Here is a 15,697-nt window from a genome sequence, read left to right as displayed (position 1 = left end):
AGTTAACTCTTTGGAGTGAACACCATGTAGTATGAAGTTCAGTAGGCAGGGGAACTCCATGAGGCTAAGTAGATGTTGAATTAAATATATTTCCTGTTTTCCCCTCATGATTGTCTGGGAGCAAAAGCCACTTTAAGCAGAAATGACAAAACCTTATGTCTTGGTAATAGGATCTATCAGTTCTAATTCTCTCAGTCTTAAGCAAACATTTCCTAAGGTGATCTTCAAAGGGTTTCCTCAAAGTAAAAGTAAATTTAATTGTATTTTACCAAAGATGTTTACATATTCTCTCCACCTCTGGTTTTAGCCACTCAACTTGGTGCTTTCGTTTCAAGAGGCCTTGGTGCCCAATTGGTTGTAATGCAATCAGGTAAACATATTGACCGCTCACCCTTCAGGTCAAATAAAAAATGTTATAAACATCTGTTTTGTTCAAACTATTTCCTTTTCACTCTTGAAACTGAATTTTGAAATTGAAGGCCAAGAGGAAATGGCCCATTACCACAATGATTATAAAAAGGTGAGACCACTCTCTTTTTAGAGGAGCGAAGGGAGTAGACTAGCATATGAAGAGAATTTCTTTAATTGACTCAATTATTAAAGATGCTGTCATAATAAGTAGCACTTTACCCCATGCCTGGAAACCATTATGGCTCTGATCTGTCCCTCTGGTTATGGATCCAGATCAGTTATGTAGGGACCTAGACCAAATTGCACATCTTCTGTGGTTGAGCTGGAGTTGTTCAGGATTCAAGTTTCCTAGGAAGGTGAGGACTTGGGGCTCTATCTCTCTGAAGACCGAGTTTTGTAAGGGATGTCTGACCACCCGCCCACATTTTCCTGTGGTGCTTGCAAATAGAGCAGAATTCGGAGCCTCAATACATACCTGCTAACTCAGAATTCTTCCACTTGAGCTTAGGAATCTACATTTTTTTATAAGGTTTGCGGGGATACTAGTACACCCTAAACTTTGAGGCTTGCTGCCCTGACCCAGGGCTATGCAGGTATCTGAGAGGTTTGCAACCTGTCAAATTGGTAAAACAAACAAACAAACAAACAAACATTTTTCTGATCATTTCTCCGTGGGTATCATTTTGTCTTATATGTGTTTTTATTGTATTCAGGAAAGAGAATTTCAGCAACCACTAACTTTTCATCAAGTTTTTAAATATTTCATATCATGAAGTATATTTTGCTAAGTTAAGGTGAAATAAAATTAATTTTATCTTGTGATAGCTTTTGGTAGTACAATGGTAATGGCTGAGTACACTAGGCTTAAGATTCATCAATGCATTTAGAGAATACAAGCAACTTGTTTTCAGTTATGTAGGCTAAAGAACATTTGTTGAATAGGCTATAAAATAATTCCTGTTTTCTTATCGTTACATGCTTAGCAGTGCCTAGCTAAAAGTAAATGATCCACAAATGTTAACTAAGATTACGTTACTACGACCTGAGCCCTTGTGGTTGGGCTGGGGGACATCCATATTAGGATGCTATTTGCTAAATCTACTTTTATTTCAAGGTCTGGAAAAATACTGTTAGGTTACTTTCTTTCAGCTATTAAGTTTCAGTTAACATTCTTATCTCTAGTTGTTACTGACCTGATCATGCTGATTGCCGGTGACCTTTCTTATGCAATCGCTAGGTAGCAAACCCTGCACTGGACATTGAGGGGCTCCAGGGATTTCAACATTACCCTAAAGACTAAATTCCAGTGTGTCCTGGTTTTTACGAAAAACAGTAATGTAATGTGAAAAGAAACTGAATCCGGTGGATGGAGAAAATGCAAACTGGATCGAATGGTTTTCACATTGCCTACTTTTGAGGCCCAAGTGGTTCATGATGGCTTCTAAAAACGATAGAAAATTCCTTCACTGTAAGTTAGCCAAATATAGGGAGCAAGGTAGAGTCCTTCACTTGGTCATGCGCTTCTTGTTTTATAGTTGAAAGTTTGCATTCATTCATCCGGTAATTCTGGAAAACCTCAGTCCTGATCTCCTGGAATTGTGCCTCTTCCACATTCTCTCTGTCATATTGTCCTAGTACATTTTATGTCTCTTGCATGTACTCTGGCTCCTGTGTGTCTGTCTTAATCCTGATTCATTATTTGGGTTTATCTTCCAGTTCTCAAATTCTCTCTTAGGCAACATTATTCTGTTACTTAATCTATCTCTTCCAAATAACTATTTCTTCAGTTGTGTTTAATCTGTTTCTTAATGCACTTAATGTATTTCTAGAGGTTCTATTTTTTTTTCTTCAAATTTACGTGGTCTTTTTTTATGGTCTCTTGTTTTTTGCTCAAGAGAAAATATACTCTATCTCAAGAAGGAGATATTTCAGTTTTCTCTTTTATTTCTGTAAAAATATTAAGTATTATTATTATTTTTAAAAGATTTTATTTACTTATTCATGAGACACACACACACACACACACACACACACACACAGAGAGAGAGAGAGAGAGAGAGAGGCAGAGACACAGGCAGTAAGAGAAGCAGGCTCCACGCAGGGAGCCCGACGCAGGACTCGATCCCGGGTCTCCAGGATCACACCCTGGGCTGAAGGCAGCACCAAACCGCTGAGCCACCCAGGCTGCCCTAAATATATCATTATTATTATTATTTTTGGTAATTCCAATATCTGAAGTCTTTGCAAGTCATACTTCTCTGTTGTTTCTGCAACTCTTTCTCATGATACCTCACTACCCTGTGTGCTTTTTGAATTTCGGCTGGGAGTTCATATTCTTTGAAGCTTTATCTGTGAAAATTTCTTGAGATTGAGATAAAGTTCAGTTTCTCCAGACCCTGGACTATGCTGGCTTAATTGTAATTTGGTCATCCTTTGAGGACTTCTGGCAGTCAGACTGCTGGCTTTATTTATTTATTTTCAATAGCTTTTTGAGATATGATTTACATGTCAGAAAATTTATCTATAAAGTTTAAATTAATGTTCGAACTTTTACAAGACTGTTGGTGTGCTGAATAAACTCTACAATGTGACAAACTGAAGGAAAAAGTCAATATACTTGTTGCAGGAGGAAAGGGAGGGGACTGGAATTATTTTGATGAAAATTGATGAGACAAGCAATATGATACACATATTTGTGAAACAAAGAATTGTTCATGAAAAATGTTTTTAAAGGAAAACATAAGTAGAATTAATGTAAGAAGGCCAGAAGATGTTATTTTGTTAATTCCTATTCATCATTCGTAGCTTTGTGGAAATCAGTCCCTCCTGGAAGCTTTCCTCGATCTCTCTCAAACTGGCTTAGGTATCCCAGAGTTCACTGTGTTTTTTTCACTTGGAGTAATTATCACAATAATCTAATTATTTGGTTTTGTTTCTGAGCCTTCCTCTCAAGAGCAGGAGTCAGCAAACTATTGTTGGCCAAATCTGGCCCACTGCCTGTTTCTGTAAATAAAGTTTTATTGGAACACAGTGACACCCATTCATTTCTGTATTATGTATAGCTCTTTATGCTATAATGGCAGAGCTAAGTAGCTGCAACAGAGACTACATGGTCTGCAAAGCCTAAAATACTAACTTTTGGATTCTTTACTGAAAAGGTTTTAGTGTATAGCGTACAAACTTTAGTGTATCATTTCTATCAGGGCAGAACAGTGTCTGTCTGGTTTGTTGTTACAACTCTAGCACTTTACCATGGTGCTTATCACCTAAAAGGAGCTAAATAAATAAATACAGATGAACGAATGGGTTGAATGAAAATGATTTCAGAGATTTCTATTCTGCGGTTCTGTGGAATTTATAATGGATTAAATCTAAATAGATAAATAAATAAAAATGAGTATGCAGGCAAAATCCCATTTTAAAGAACTTTGTTATAATGTTGTGTCAAAAAGGCAGCTGAGTATAGTGAAAGCAATCAGGCCAACCTGGGTTCCACGTCTGACCCTGCCTCTCAAAAGTCATGTGGTGGTGGTTGTTGTTGTTTTTTTTTTTTTTTTAAGATTTTATTTTTAAGTAATCTTCATACCCAACATGGGGCTCAAAGTCACAACCCCTGGATCAAGAGACTCATGTTCCACCAAATGAGTCAGCCAGGCACCCCTGTGACAGCCATGTGGTTTTGACCAAACTCTTGAACCTCAACACTGTTACCTTCCTTTTCTAAAGGTGAGGCTCGTATTCTGTGCTTTCATGGAGGGGTCTCAGGACTCAGTGAGATGCTATGTGCATAGTCCCTGGCACATTACTAATGCTTATTAAATGCTGGTTCCTTTCCTCCTTGTTTCCTTTTCTTCTGGGGCAGTTATTTCATCATCTTTGTAGATGGACTAAAACAGTCCATTGGTGATATGGGTTTAATGACCACAAATAAGCCTACATCACTCACGTTTGCAATAGTCCCTGCCCAGATGAAAGTCAATGTTTGACCCAAATGTAGTACCTGCTACTGAAGACACGAAGCTGAATTTTCATCCTGCCCCACAGGGCAATCAGCTCTTCATTCTCCCCTTACTTCACAACTTAAATATCCCTGCCATATACACAGAATCGATCAGAGCTTAGAATTCTCTTGCAATTTAAGAAAAATGACTTAAGTTCTAGAAAAAGCAACAGTTTGGGCAGGGGTATCTCTGGGCGTCCAGTAAGTTCTACCTGGTACAGTGTGAGAGAGTAAGGCTCTTCAGGCTCGGCAGGGCTCTTTCCACTGCACCAGCCCTCCTGGTAGCCATGTGACTTTGGGCAGCTCACTTAACATCCCTGACAAAAGTTTCTTTTAGAATATGAATTCTTTCTCTTTAAATTGCAGGGTTGGGAGGTTTTGTGTTTTTTGTTTGTTTGTTTGGTTGGTTGGTTTTTGGGGTTTTTTGGTGAGGAATAGATAAGATAATGTAGATCCCAAGGAGTGGAATTTTAAAAAATGGTATAGAAATTCAAATTTCTGCAGTCACATGGCCATTTCCCTCCCTCTGCATCCTTTGTTTCCTTAAAGAGTGGGCTGCCCATGCAGGGGGCATAGGGACTCTGGCCTGCAGTGGGAAAGAGCATGCCATTTGGGGGCAAAGAGGCTGGGTTCTCCTCCAGCCATCTGTCGCCTAGTAATTGTGTGACCTTGGCAGGATACCTAACCCTAGTATCTCCCTTGGTCAAGGTTGGATTAAAAATACCTACTGCATAGGATTCTTGTGAAGAATTAGAGGGAATAATAGATGCAAAGTTCCTGACACATATGAAACCCTCACTAAATGGTTGCTACTATTACTTTTATTCTCAAGACTTACTCATTTAGAAAGAGACAGCTTTCAATGTATGTGTTTCAGTAAAATTTCCTTCCCATCAAATTCTTCAGATCTCAATCAGTTCTCTGTTGTGGCCTTACCTGTCCCTAATCCTAGATGCTTCTTCTAGTTCTCAGCCTTAAGGCCATTAGTACTATGAAGAGGCTGGTGAGAAAATTAGCATTTCCCCTGACTTCTATTTATTTATTTGTAATTTTTATTTTATTTTATTTAAAGTCAGTTTGCCAACATCTAGTATTACTGACTTTAGTGACAAGTTTCTTTCTTTGTAAGAGGTAGAGGTGTGAAAATCACTGAGCACCTATAAATGGAGTCTTCAAGAGGTAACAGGTCATTCTACGATAATTATGCATATGACTTGTTAGATTGCTTTTGAAGCATCTGCTTGACAAATCCCTTTAGAGTCACATTTTGAACATAACTCAGGGCATATCCCTCCTTGATAACAAAAATAAGCCATTCTACAGCCTAAAGCAACATGACATTTTCTACTAGATATCAATATTTTCCCATCTGACATTTAGTAGATCCTAGGCAGCCAAAAAAAAAAAAAATACCAACTGCTTCTCAGGTATGATTCACCATTATTGTTCTTATCCTCATGTATTGTTAAAATCTGCCAAAATGATATTAAGATTGTTCAGATGAGTGCTCTTTTTTCTCATATTAGTTCAGTGTCTTTCTCTGAAATCTTTTTGTTCGTGAGTATTCAAGAAAATAGGCAGGCAAAGGAAAAACCTGGGTACGGAATTGGAAGAACTTCTCCAGAACATTTCAAAGACAGGAAGGGAGGCCAGTCTCCATGCATAGTTCTTCCATTATGGTGTACTGCAACCGACTTGATTTTTACATCTGTGTTGGGTCCCGAGTAGCTAGCCCTTTTGTATTTCTCTCTGTTATGGAGGGAATAGATGAGGTTTACAGAAGCTCTTCTAAGACTTAAGAGAAAATGCAAGTCATTTTTAAATTTACGAAAGTTTTTTTTTAATCTTCCTCAATATTTTCCACCTCAAATCCATGCACTGGGCCTTCTAGGGGTTAACAGACTCCAGGCTATGCATCCCTAGACCTGTAGTGATGGGCCTGCGTCCTTTTCGGTATGGCCTGCAAATAAAAGAATCCTCACTATCTCATTATGGAAGAGAAATACAAGATTAATTTACAATCTTGGAGTCTTCTCTCTAACATTACTTGCAGGTAATTAATGATTTCCAGCCCCTTATCTTTCAAGATATGTCTAAGGAAAGGGGATTTTTCTTGTGTAGAGCCAGGTTAAAATTTATTCCTTCTGATGTTTCATCCAGAGTATTACTCTAGGAAATCGAGTTTCCTTTCATAACTTTGTTTCCTGAAGCCACACAAGCCTGAGGAAGGACAACCAAAGCGAAGGCAGAAGTAGGCCTTGTCACACAGCCCCGGTGTTTCTGGCTGGTGCGCAATCTAGGTATTTATCTCTAACAGTAATTGGGAGGACTCCTTGATGTAAAAATCTGACATGTAGTCATTATTTATCAATGATCATTATGGCTAGCATTTATTGAACACTTAAAATTTGCCAGGCTCTTTCCTGAGGGCTTTGGGTTTTTTCTCACGTAATCCTCACAATGATCCTGAGAGGTAGGCACTACTATTTTATGGATGGAGAAATTCGTCCCCATGTGCAGAGCTAACAATGGCACAGCAAAGGTTCCCACCTGTGTTTCCTGATTCCAGAGCCCAGAGCCCATCCTCTCAGCCACTGGCCCACCCTCCACATGAGAGCGGCCTTCGTGTTTCATTGTGCAATCATCGTGGACATGGGCCTCTGCACCCGACTATGCTTTATACATGACAGGGGTCTGGCCCCTACTTCTGACTCTATGACTATGGAACTGGGGGGAGTCTCACTGAGGAGGACAGGCTCGTTTCTGCTCTGGACCCATCATCTGCTGTGTCAGATCCTATCAAGAGACTCCTAGGCATCCCACACCGCCGTTGTTCCATTCCGCTCCATCCTCAGATGGTAATGATCTTTTTCTTCTGACTTGTTACGCAGTAAATGGGATTTCTCAAGCTCTGCTCTGGTGCCAGGGCCTAGTCTGGAGCTTGTCGAGGAGCGCTGACCTCCCCTCAGGAGCTCCCGGATGGCCGCCCTGTGGAGTGCTGGCTTGCTAGCAACGCGAGCACCTGGTGCTGCCTCGATGACTCTCTCCACACTCAGTTCTGCCCTTCCCGGGCCTTGTTTCCCAGTGGGCTGTGGTGATCAGAGAGCAGATGGGGCCTTCCCCACTTTCCCAGGAAGAGGAGCTTCCTGCTTGGGTTTGAGCTGAGGTGGCGATTCTGTATTGCAATCTTTTGGGTATTTTCAAGAACTATTCCGCGTCACCACACAAGGAGTGGAGGTGGTGGTGCACCATTCATTCATTCACGACACATTTGTTAGGCACCTATTTATGTTCTAGGCACTGTGCTGAGCACTGGAGTTGCCATGACAACTAAGATAGAATGGTTCCTGCTTTCACAGTTTCCCATTTTTGAATAAATCAGACACATGATGAGGCAATTGCAACAAAACTTGATAAAGACTGTGATAAGGCAATAACTATTTCCAGAGCATATGGAAGGGACACCTACTCCAGACCTGAGGGACTGGGCGGATTCCCCGGGGGAAGTGGCATCTGAGACTGAAGGGTGACTAGAAGACATTCGGCAAGTGGAGGGGTTGGTAGTTGGGCAGAAGGAAGAGAAAGGATGTTCAAGGAAGAAGGAATAGCACATTCGAGGGCCTACAGACAGAGAGATCATGCAGAGCCATGATTAGCTGAAGCAGAGTTTGAAATAGGCTGTGGCAAGACATGCAGTTGGAGAGGTGAGCAAGGGTGGATCTGAAGGGTGGCGCTCACTGGATCTTTCTATGTATCATGTAGGAGCTACCTGCATTTGCAGACTGAGCTACTGTAGCTTGGGTATTAATGGCAGGACATAGGACTGAGAAGTAACATCTGCTGAGTCCTGCTGTGTCCTGGGGCTGATGGACGATCTTGGAGGCCTTTGGCTCTGGCCCCTCGTCCATGCCATCCAAGGGCCCCAAGCCATCCAAGTGCCTCCCTCCCCTTGGTGCAATCCCTTGTGGCTCAAAAGGCATGTCAGAGTCTTCCTCTGGCTGCTGCCAGCAGAGCTCTCTACCCTAAAAACTGGTGCCTTTACTCGAAGTCCCTCCTGCCATCTCTGCTGCTGCTGCGCCCACAGCCAGGCCTGACGTGGCCACGATTGCTGGGATGGACCTCACTGCTCCACTAGGTACTAGGAACTGAGATGGGACTTTCACACTCACCAGCAACTCCTACAAGTTGGGGCGGTTATCTCCGTTTGTACAGCTGGGGAAACTGAGGGCTCAGAGCCAACAAATAATTTGTCGCAAGCCACAAAGCTATAAATAGCAAGACAGATTTTGGACCTGGTCTGATGCCAAAGCTCCTGCAGCCACAAGCGGTGACTCTTTCCTTGTCAGTATTATAGTTATTAAGATCCTCTAAGTCTGCTCTTTGAGTTTTCTTATTGATCCTTTTCTTGAAGATGAGTCCCTCCAAAACTGGGTCAGAGGCTTTTGAGGGACCTTCCCCAGAGCCGTCCCTTAAATCAGCAGTGTGCCCTACCTACCAGGCTCCATCCCTGAGATTTAAGACAGCCTCCCATCCCTCTCACTTTGATTAAGAACATGACAATACCTTCTGATGTTGGTTAGTATTATACAATTCCTCCCATGGGATCTGGTGATGCTTTATGTAAACAGATTTTTAGGCAGCCCTCAGCATATTGCCTATGTGCAATTAGCAGGTGAGGTTCCTTCTTTGTGACCCTCCCCAGACTCTCACTGCATGCCGTTTTTGATTTACTTTTATTTTTGTCACTTTCTTCCATTACCATTTAAATGTTCAGTTTTGATGCTAAATAAAATAGGTTTTTCTGTCCCTCTGCTCCCTCCTGCCTCTTCTCTCAAATACCAGTAAAACCCAGAGACAAATCTTCTGAATCCTAGCCTTGGAGATGGATGTATTCGCTAGTGAGAGTTCCAGTTCCAGATAAGGGTACTAATGAATCAATCACCAGGCTTTTATTAAGTGTCTCTTTGCTAAAAGCATAGCTTTCCCTGCAGCCAGATGGCCCTGGCTCTGCACTCCTGAAGGTAATCTGGACCCTGTCACTAATTACTCTTCTTCCCGGCAGCAAGTAGAAGAAGCAATTTTCAAATTGTTCTTATTGATCACAGGGCATTTTCTCCAGAATAGCACTCCGTATAAAAAAGAGGATGTAATTAGTTTCAGTTAAGCCAAAAAATTTTATAGAAGAATGGCAGTCTACACAGTGGTTCAGAGTACAAAGTTTGGAGTCAACAGTGTGAATCCTTGGCTCTATCCTTCACTAGCTATGTGAAGTAGAGCAAGTCACTTAAACTCTTTGAAGCTCAGTTTCTCCCTCTGTAAAATGGGAATAATATTAGTTTCTGGAGCTGCTACAAGGATTAAAGTTGGCAGGGTTGAAATAAAACAGAGTAATCGTTTGGTCCAGGGGATACTGTTCTCCTTGTTATTAGTTATTACTATCAAGAAAGCCATCTACCTGTCTGTCTTCAGGCTAGTTTGATAATATTTTCATCCATTTTTCACAATTCTCTCTTCTCCATGCAAGTTCTCATTTTTCTTCAAAGGTCGGATATAGTCTTGCTTCCATGAATACTCTTAACTCTCACCTTTTACAATGATGTGGTTAAATCAAGGCTTGAAGAGCTTGCAGACTTTTTGCCTTCATTTAGGTTTCTTCGATAAGATGACTTGTGTTTTATTGTAGAACGATGAGGTGGAGTTTGTCCGAACTGGCTATGGGAAGGACATGGTGAAAGTTCTCCACATTCAGCGAGATGGAAAATACCACAGCATTAAAGAGGTGGCAACTTCAGTGCAACTTACTCTGAGCTCCAAAAAAGATTACGTGTATGGAGATAATTCAGACATCATCCCCACAGACACCATCAAGAACACAGTTCATGTCTTGGCAAAGTTTAAAGGGGTATGTGTCATTCTTCTCAGAGGCTTCCTGTCTTGATGCAGAATTCACTGTACTATTAACTTGAGGATATCACTGCTTACTGCAAGTTCCCTGTACTTTTTAACCCTATTTTTACATTTAAGCCACTAATTTTTTTCATTTCTATTCTAAAATTCTCACTCTTGTAGAAGAGCTTTCTCAGTTTTCTTCTTCTTCTTCTTCTTCTTCGTCTTCTTCTTCTTCTTCTTCTTCTTCTTCTTCTTCTTCTTCTTCTTCTTTCTTCTTCTTCTTCTTCTTCTTCTTCTTCTTCTTCTTCCTTCTTCTTCTTCTTCTTTTCTTCTTCTTCTTCTTCTTCTTCTTCTTCTTCTTCTTCTTCTTCTTCTTCTTTCTTCTCTTTTTTGGTTCTCAACTTACTACATCTTTTAGGAAGAGAATCCTATCTGACAAATTTACAAGTTCTCTCTTAATTAGGATCATTGGCAAATCAAAGCCCTGGGAGGATTTCAGAATAGAATTTTACACATTTTTTGGTCATACATTTCTTTGACTTCTGTTGCTTATTTTTTTTTTCTTTTAGAATGGTGTACATTTATAGAAGAAAGTACCATTTCTCTTCCTGGTGTTACTATAGAAGAAAATCTTGAGTACAAGATATATTTTGAAGTCTATTTGCCCAACTTTTAATGCCTTTCTAATTTTCCCAACTCCGTGACCACTTAGTGTCTGGATATGGTGTTAAGTATACTCTTCAAAAGGGTCTTGCTGCTGAAGGAATCTGATATTTTAGCACTTCAGCTTGCACATTCTTTAAGTATGAGTGAAGCTGTACTGGACCACCAGCAGATTTCTGGGCAGCTCAAGAAAGTTTTTCTATTTGCTAAGAAACCTAAAAAGACAAGAAATGTAGACTGGAAAACTTCTTTTTCTCATGTTTTTGCACGAAATCCTTACTCAGAATGCATGAAATGAACAGACTAATTGACATATAATTTCTGCAAGGTTTTTCTCCCCGCTGAACCTTTCTTTTGTTAATCAGAGTGGCTCAGCAAGCATAAACATGGCTATGGACAGAAGCATTGCTCCCTTAAAAAAACAAATTGAAAATAGGCTTTCGTGCTGAGCTATAGAAGAGAGCTAGGCAACACAGATTCTTGTGTTTCCTGTATTGTGTGAAAGATGCAGAAAAGTGAGGGAATGGACTTGGATATTAAAAACAATTAGAATTTATTCATTATAGATAGAATCACCATATAATTTCTTATCCAAATCAAGACTCTTGCTTATTTCTTTTAATTTTCTTAATTGAGGTATAATTGGCATACAATTTTATATTAGTTTCAAGTGTACAACATAATGATTTGATGTTTGTATATGTAGTGAAATAAATTTTTATTTCTTGAGATGGGAACTTTTTTATAATATTTTTAAAGGTGTTATTTACTTATTAGAAAGTGAGAGGGAGAAGCAGACTCCATGCTGAGCAAAGAGCCCGACTCAAGGCTCTATCCCAGGACCCTGAGATCATGACCTGAGCCAAAGGCAGACACTTAACTGACTGAGCCACCCAGGCGCCCTGAAATGAGAACTTATAAGATTTATTCTCTTAACTACTTTCCAGTAGACAGTATAGTATTTTTGACTGTACTTGCTGTGCTGTACATTATATTCCCATGACTTATTTATTTTATAATTGCAGGTTTGTACCTTTTGATTCCCTTCTCTGGTTTTGCTCACTCTTTCTCCCTTGGCAACCACCAACCTATTCTCTGTATCTATGAACTTGATTTTTTTCTGTTTGTTTTTTACCAAATAAAATGTTACATTGTTTTGTTTAGATTCCACATGTAGATAAGAACATATGGTTGTCTTTTCCTGATTTATTTCACTTAGCATGATGCCATTAGGCTAATCTATGATCCATGTTATCACAAATGTAAAGATTTCATTCTTTTTTATAGCTGAATATTATTCCATTATATATAAAAACATATATACTCCATATACATACCATATAAATATGGTATAAATAATAAATATAAATAAATATATACCATAAAAATATATGTATATCTATCTATCACATTTTCTTTATCCATTCATCCATTCATAGACAGTTAGATTGTTTCCATATTTTGGCTATTGTAAATAATGCTTCAACAAAATACATACATCTTCTGGGGTTTGTATTTTTATTTTCTAAACTAGGACATTTCTGGAAGTGAAATAAGATGCTAAATAATTATTCTGGGACAACAAGCATAAAACAGAACTATCCTGGGGAAACCAGTACAAATAGTCCATTTTAGGCAAAGTCATAAATCATCTGTAGATGATGCTAAGACCATAACACATTGTCTACAGATTACTATGAAGAAGTAGAGAGCTGTTTTATGGAGTGGAGAGCTAGGGATGGTCAATGGAAGGTCTGTTTATGAAGCAAGGAAACAGAAATAGCCCTACCTACATTAACATTTTTCCTTGGGAAACTGGGAGGCCCATTGGCCAACCTCATAAAGATACCAGAGTGTTTTGGAGCATACTATAGTACTGTAGTTGGCATGGGTGATGACAGAGCTTACCGTAAAGAGAATCTAAATGTTAAGTTTCATTTTGCTCATCCATTGATTGACACATTTCTTCCTGCAAAACAGGTTTCTTTTAAAAACAGGATATAGTCTCACCTGGTGACCTTGTGAAAAATTGGGATAAGGACCATTGACCTCTTCAGATTCTTTCAAAGTCTATGTTTTTCTGATTCTAAAAAGCATTTGAACAGGAAAGAGAACTCCATGGGTATTTACAAATTATTTTTAAATGGAGCAGGTGTTTCTGATCACTAGCATTTTGATTTCTTTTACAGATCAAAAGCATAGAAACTTTTGCAATGAACATCTGTGAGCATTTCCTTTCTTCTTTTAACCATGTCATCCGAGCTCAAGTCTATGTGGAAGAGGTCCCTTGGAAGCGTTTTGAAAAGGTTACCTCAGTTATTTGTGTTCTCAGCTTAATTAAAGAAATTGGCTTTATGACATATGCTGAAATTTTACTGGAAACATTTTTTTTCCTAATTTTCAGAATGGAGTTAAGCATGTCCATGCATTTATTCACAGTCCCACTGGAACGCACTTCTGTGAGGTTGAACAGATGAGAAGTGGTGAGAAAATACTTTTCATGTTTTGATTCTGCAACAGAAAATTCAATATTTCTTTCCTCTAAACAATTCTGTTTATTAACACTGAGGAAAACTGCAGAGAAATTCGAAGGCATTTACATCTGGAGATGGAAATGAGCTCTGTGACTCTGGAGTACATTTAAAAACTAACTACTTTTTACCTTAAAAATATAAAAATGAGGGCAGCCCGGGTGGCTCAGTGGTTTAGCGACGCTTTTGGCCCAGGACATGATCCTGGAGACCTGGTGATCGAGTCCCATGTCCGGCTCCCTGCATGGAGTCTGCTTTTCTCTCTGCCTGTGTTTCTGCCTCTGTGTGTGTGTGTGTGTGTGTGTGTGTGTGTGTGTGTGTTTCTCTCATTAATAAATAAAATCTATCTATATATATGTATATATATGAGATAATACATTTTGCAACAAATCTAAGGGCTGAATAAGGTAGATAATTTTTATCATCTGATTCTGAGATGAGGGGAAAAAAGGTCCAAGCTGACAAAACCTCAAATCTCTGAATTTTCTGACCAGTACTTTTTGTACCATACCATGCTATAATTATAGTAACCTTTATAGGAAATAGCTAGTAAATAACAATCGAGTTTCTCTGACATCTTATTTTCATAGTAGTAAAACCACTGATATTATTATAATTACTATAGAATGAACTTCATTTAAATAGCAATAACAATTACATAATTCATTCTATTTACTAAGAAATTTAAAACTTAACTTTAGAGCATAATTACAATATGGATCTTACTATTTTTTTAATTTTTTTATTTTATTTTTTATTTTTTTTTTTACTATTTTTTTAAGATTTTATTTATTTATTCATGAGAGACCTAGAGAGAGAGACAGACAGACACAGGCAGAGGGAGAAGCAGGCTCCATGCAGGGAGCCCGATGTGGGAGTCAATCCCGGGTCTCCAGGATCACGCCCTGGGCCGAAGGCGACGCTAAACCCCTGAGCTACCCGGGCTGCCCAATATGGATCTTATTAGTACTGAGGACTGACCTTAGCAAATATCAAAATTCCCAAAGCTTGTCTCCCACTGCTTGGTTGAGATGATCAGAGTAGAGTTCAATAACTGGCTACAAGTTAAGAGTAGAGGACTTCTAAGAATCATGCAGCTAAATGTGGTAGAAAGGTCTCTATCCTAAAAAAAAAAAAAAACTTTCATGATCATTATAAATTTAAAATGTGGACTCTAAACTTTTTCCCTCTTCAATTATTCGTCCCTTTCTTCTCTCCTTCCCTTCCTTTCCTTTTCTGTATCTCCTCTTTCTTCTCAAGCTCTCTTCAGCGAGAATTGGAGGTAGCATTTTGTAAATGTCAGAAATATTATGAGGTTAATAGAATATAAGTCCCTTCTCATTCTGAGTTATATTGGCTAATGCCTTCTCTTGGAAAGTTCTAGTGTGTTAGCTGTTGTTTAATATTTTTAATATTAAATTCCAGGCACAATCAGGGCCTTCTCAGTGTTTAATTGGCAGTAATGTAATTATTGTCCTATAAAGGAGACTGAATAACTAGTAGTTAAGTTGAAAATATAATGATTTTTTAATTCCCCAAATGTGTAGCCATGTGATATATTGACTTGCTGACTCAGCTTTTAGTTAGTTGAAATGTAGCTTTCTTTCTTTCCTTCCTTTCATATGTGACTTTGGGAAAGAAAGAGAAAAAAAGGTTTCCTGACTCCCTGAGTCAGTGTTTTCCTACCCAAACCACACTGACTACTCATAAAATTTTAAACTCTAAACTGTCATTGTCCAGCAGAAATATAATTTTAAAATTTTCTAGTAGTCACATTAGGAAAGCAAAAAAATTAATTTTAATGATTTATTTAATCTGCTATACACACAATGCCCCTTAAATATGTAATAAATATTTATCACTAATGAAATATTTCACCTTCTTTTTACAAAGTTAAGTCTTTGAAATCCTGTGTGTATTTTATATTTACAAGACATCTTAATTCCCATTTCCCAGATTCCGAGGGCTTGAGGGCCACGTGTGGGGCTCATACTCCTCATAGCAGGAGCTAGAATTAGCTTTTGGAAGAGCTAATTGAAAAATGAGAACAAAAAAGGAGAACACAAAACTGAGTGGGAAAGAATTAGAGAGGAAGACAAACCATGACAGACTCCTAACTGGGAAACAAAGGGTTGTGGGAGGGGGGTAGGGCAACTGGGTGACGGGCATTAAGGAGGGCACTTGATGGGATGAGTTATACTAT

General features: G+C 39.0%; 1 protein-coding gene across 3 annotated transcripts in view; it reads left to right on the top strand.

Annotated features, from left to right (window-relative positions):
• Window positions 1–15,697, top strand: part of LOC129520277 (uricase) — a 76,529-nt gene that overhangs the window by 44,854 nt on the left and 15,978 nt on the right. The window contains exons 1-4 of one of the 3 annotated variants that reach the window (XM_055341373.1): window positions 460–520; window positions 10,095–10,313; window positions 13,153–13,269; window positions 13,368–13,446. In XM_055341373.1, coding sequence (XP_055197348.1) covers window positions 491–520; window positions 10,095–10,313; window positions 13,153–13,269; window positions 13,368–13,446 — 445 coding nt within the window. In that variant the 5' untranslated portion in view covers window positions 460–490. Of the gene's footprint in view, window positions 1–459; window positions 521–6,608; window positions 6,712–10,094; window positions 10,314–13,152; window positions 13,270–13,367; window positions 13,447–15,697 lie in introns of those variants that run through there. The other 2 variants (XM_055341374.1, XM_055341372.1) reach the window with 2 other exon arrangements.

This window comes from Nyctereutes procyonoides, unplaced genomic scaffold, assembly GCF_905146905.1.
Source record: "Nyctereutes procyonoides isolate TBG_1078 unplaced genomic scaffold, NYPRO_anot_genome, whole genome shotgun sequence".
Taxonomy (NCBI): Eukaryota; Metazoa; Chordata; class Mammalia; order Carnivora; family Canidae; genus Nyctereutes; species Nyctereutes procyonoides.
Note: the sequence above shows the minus strand (reverse complement) of the source record. Positions and strands in the feature narration are given on the sequence as shown.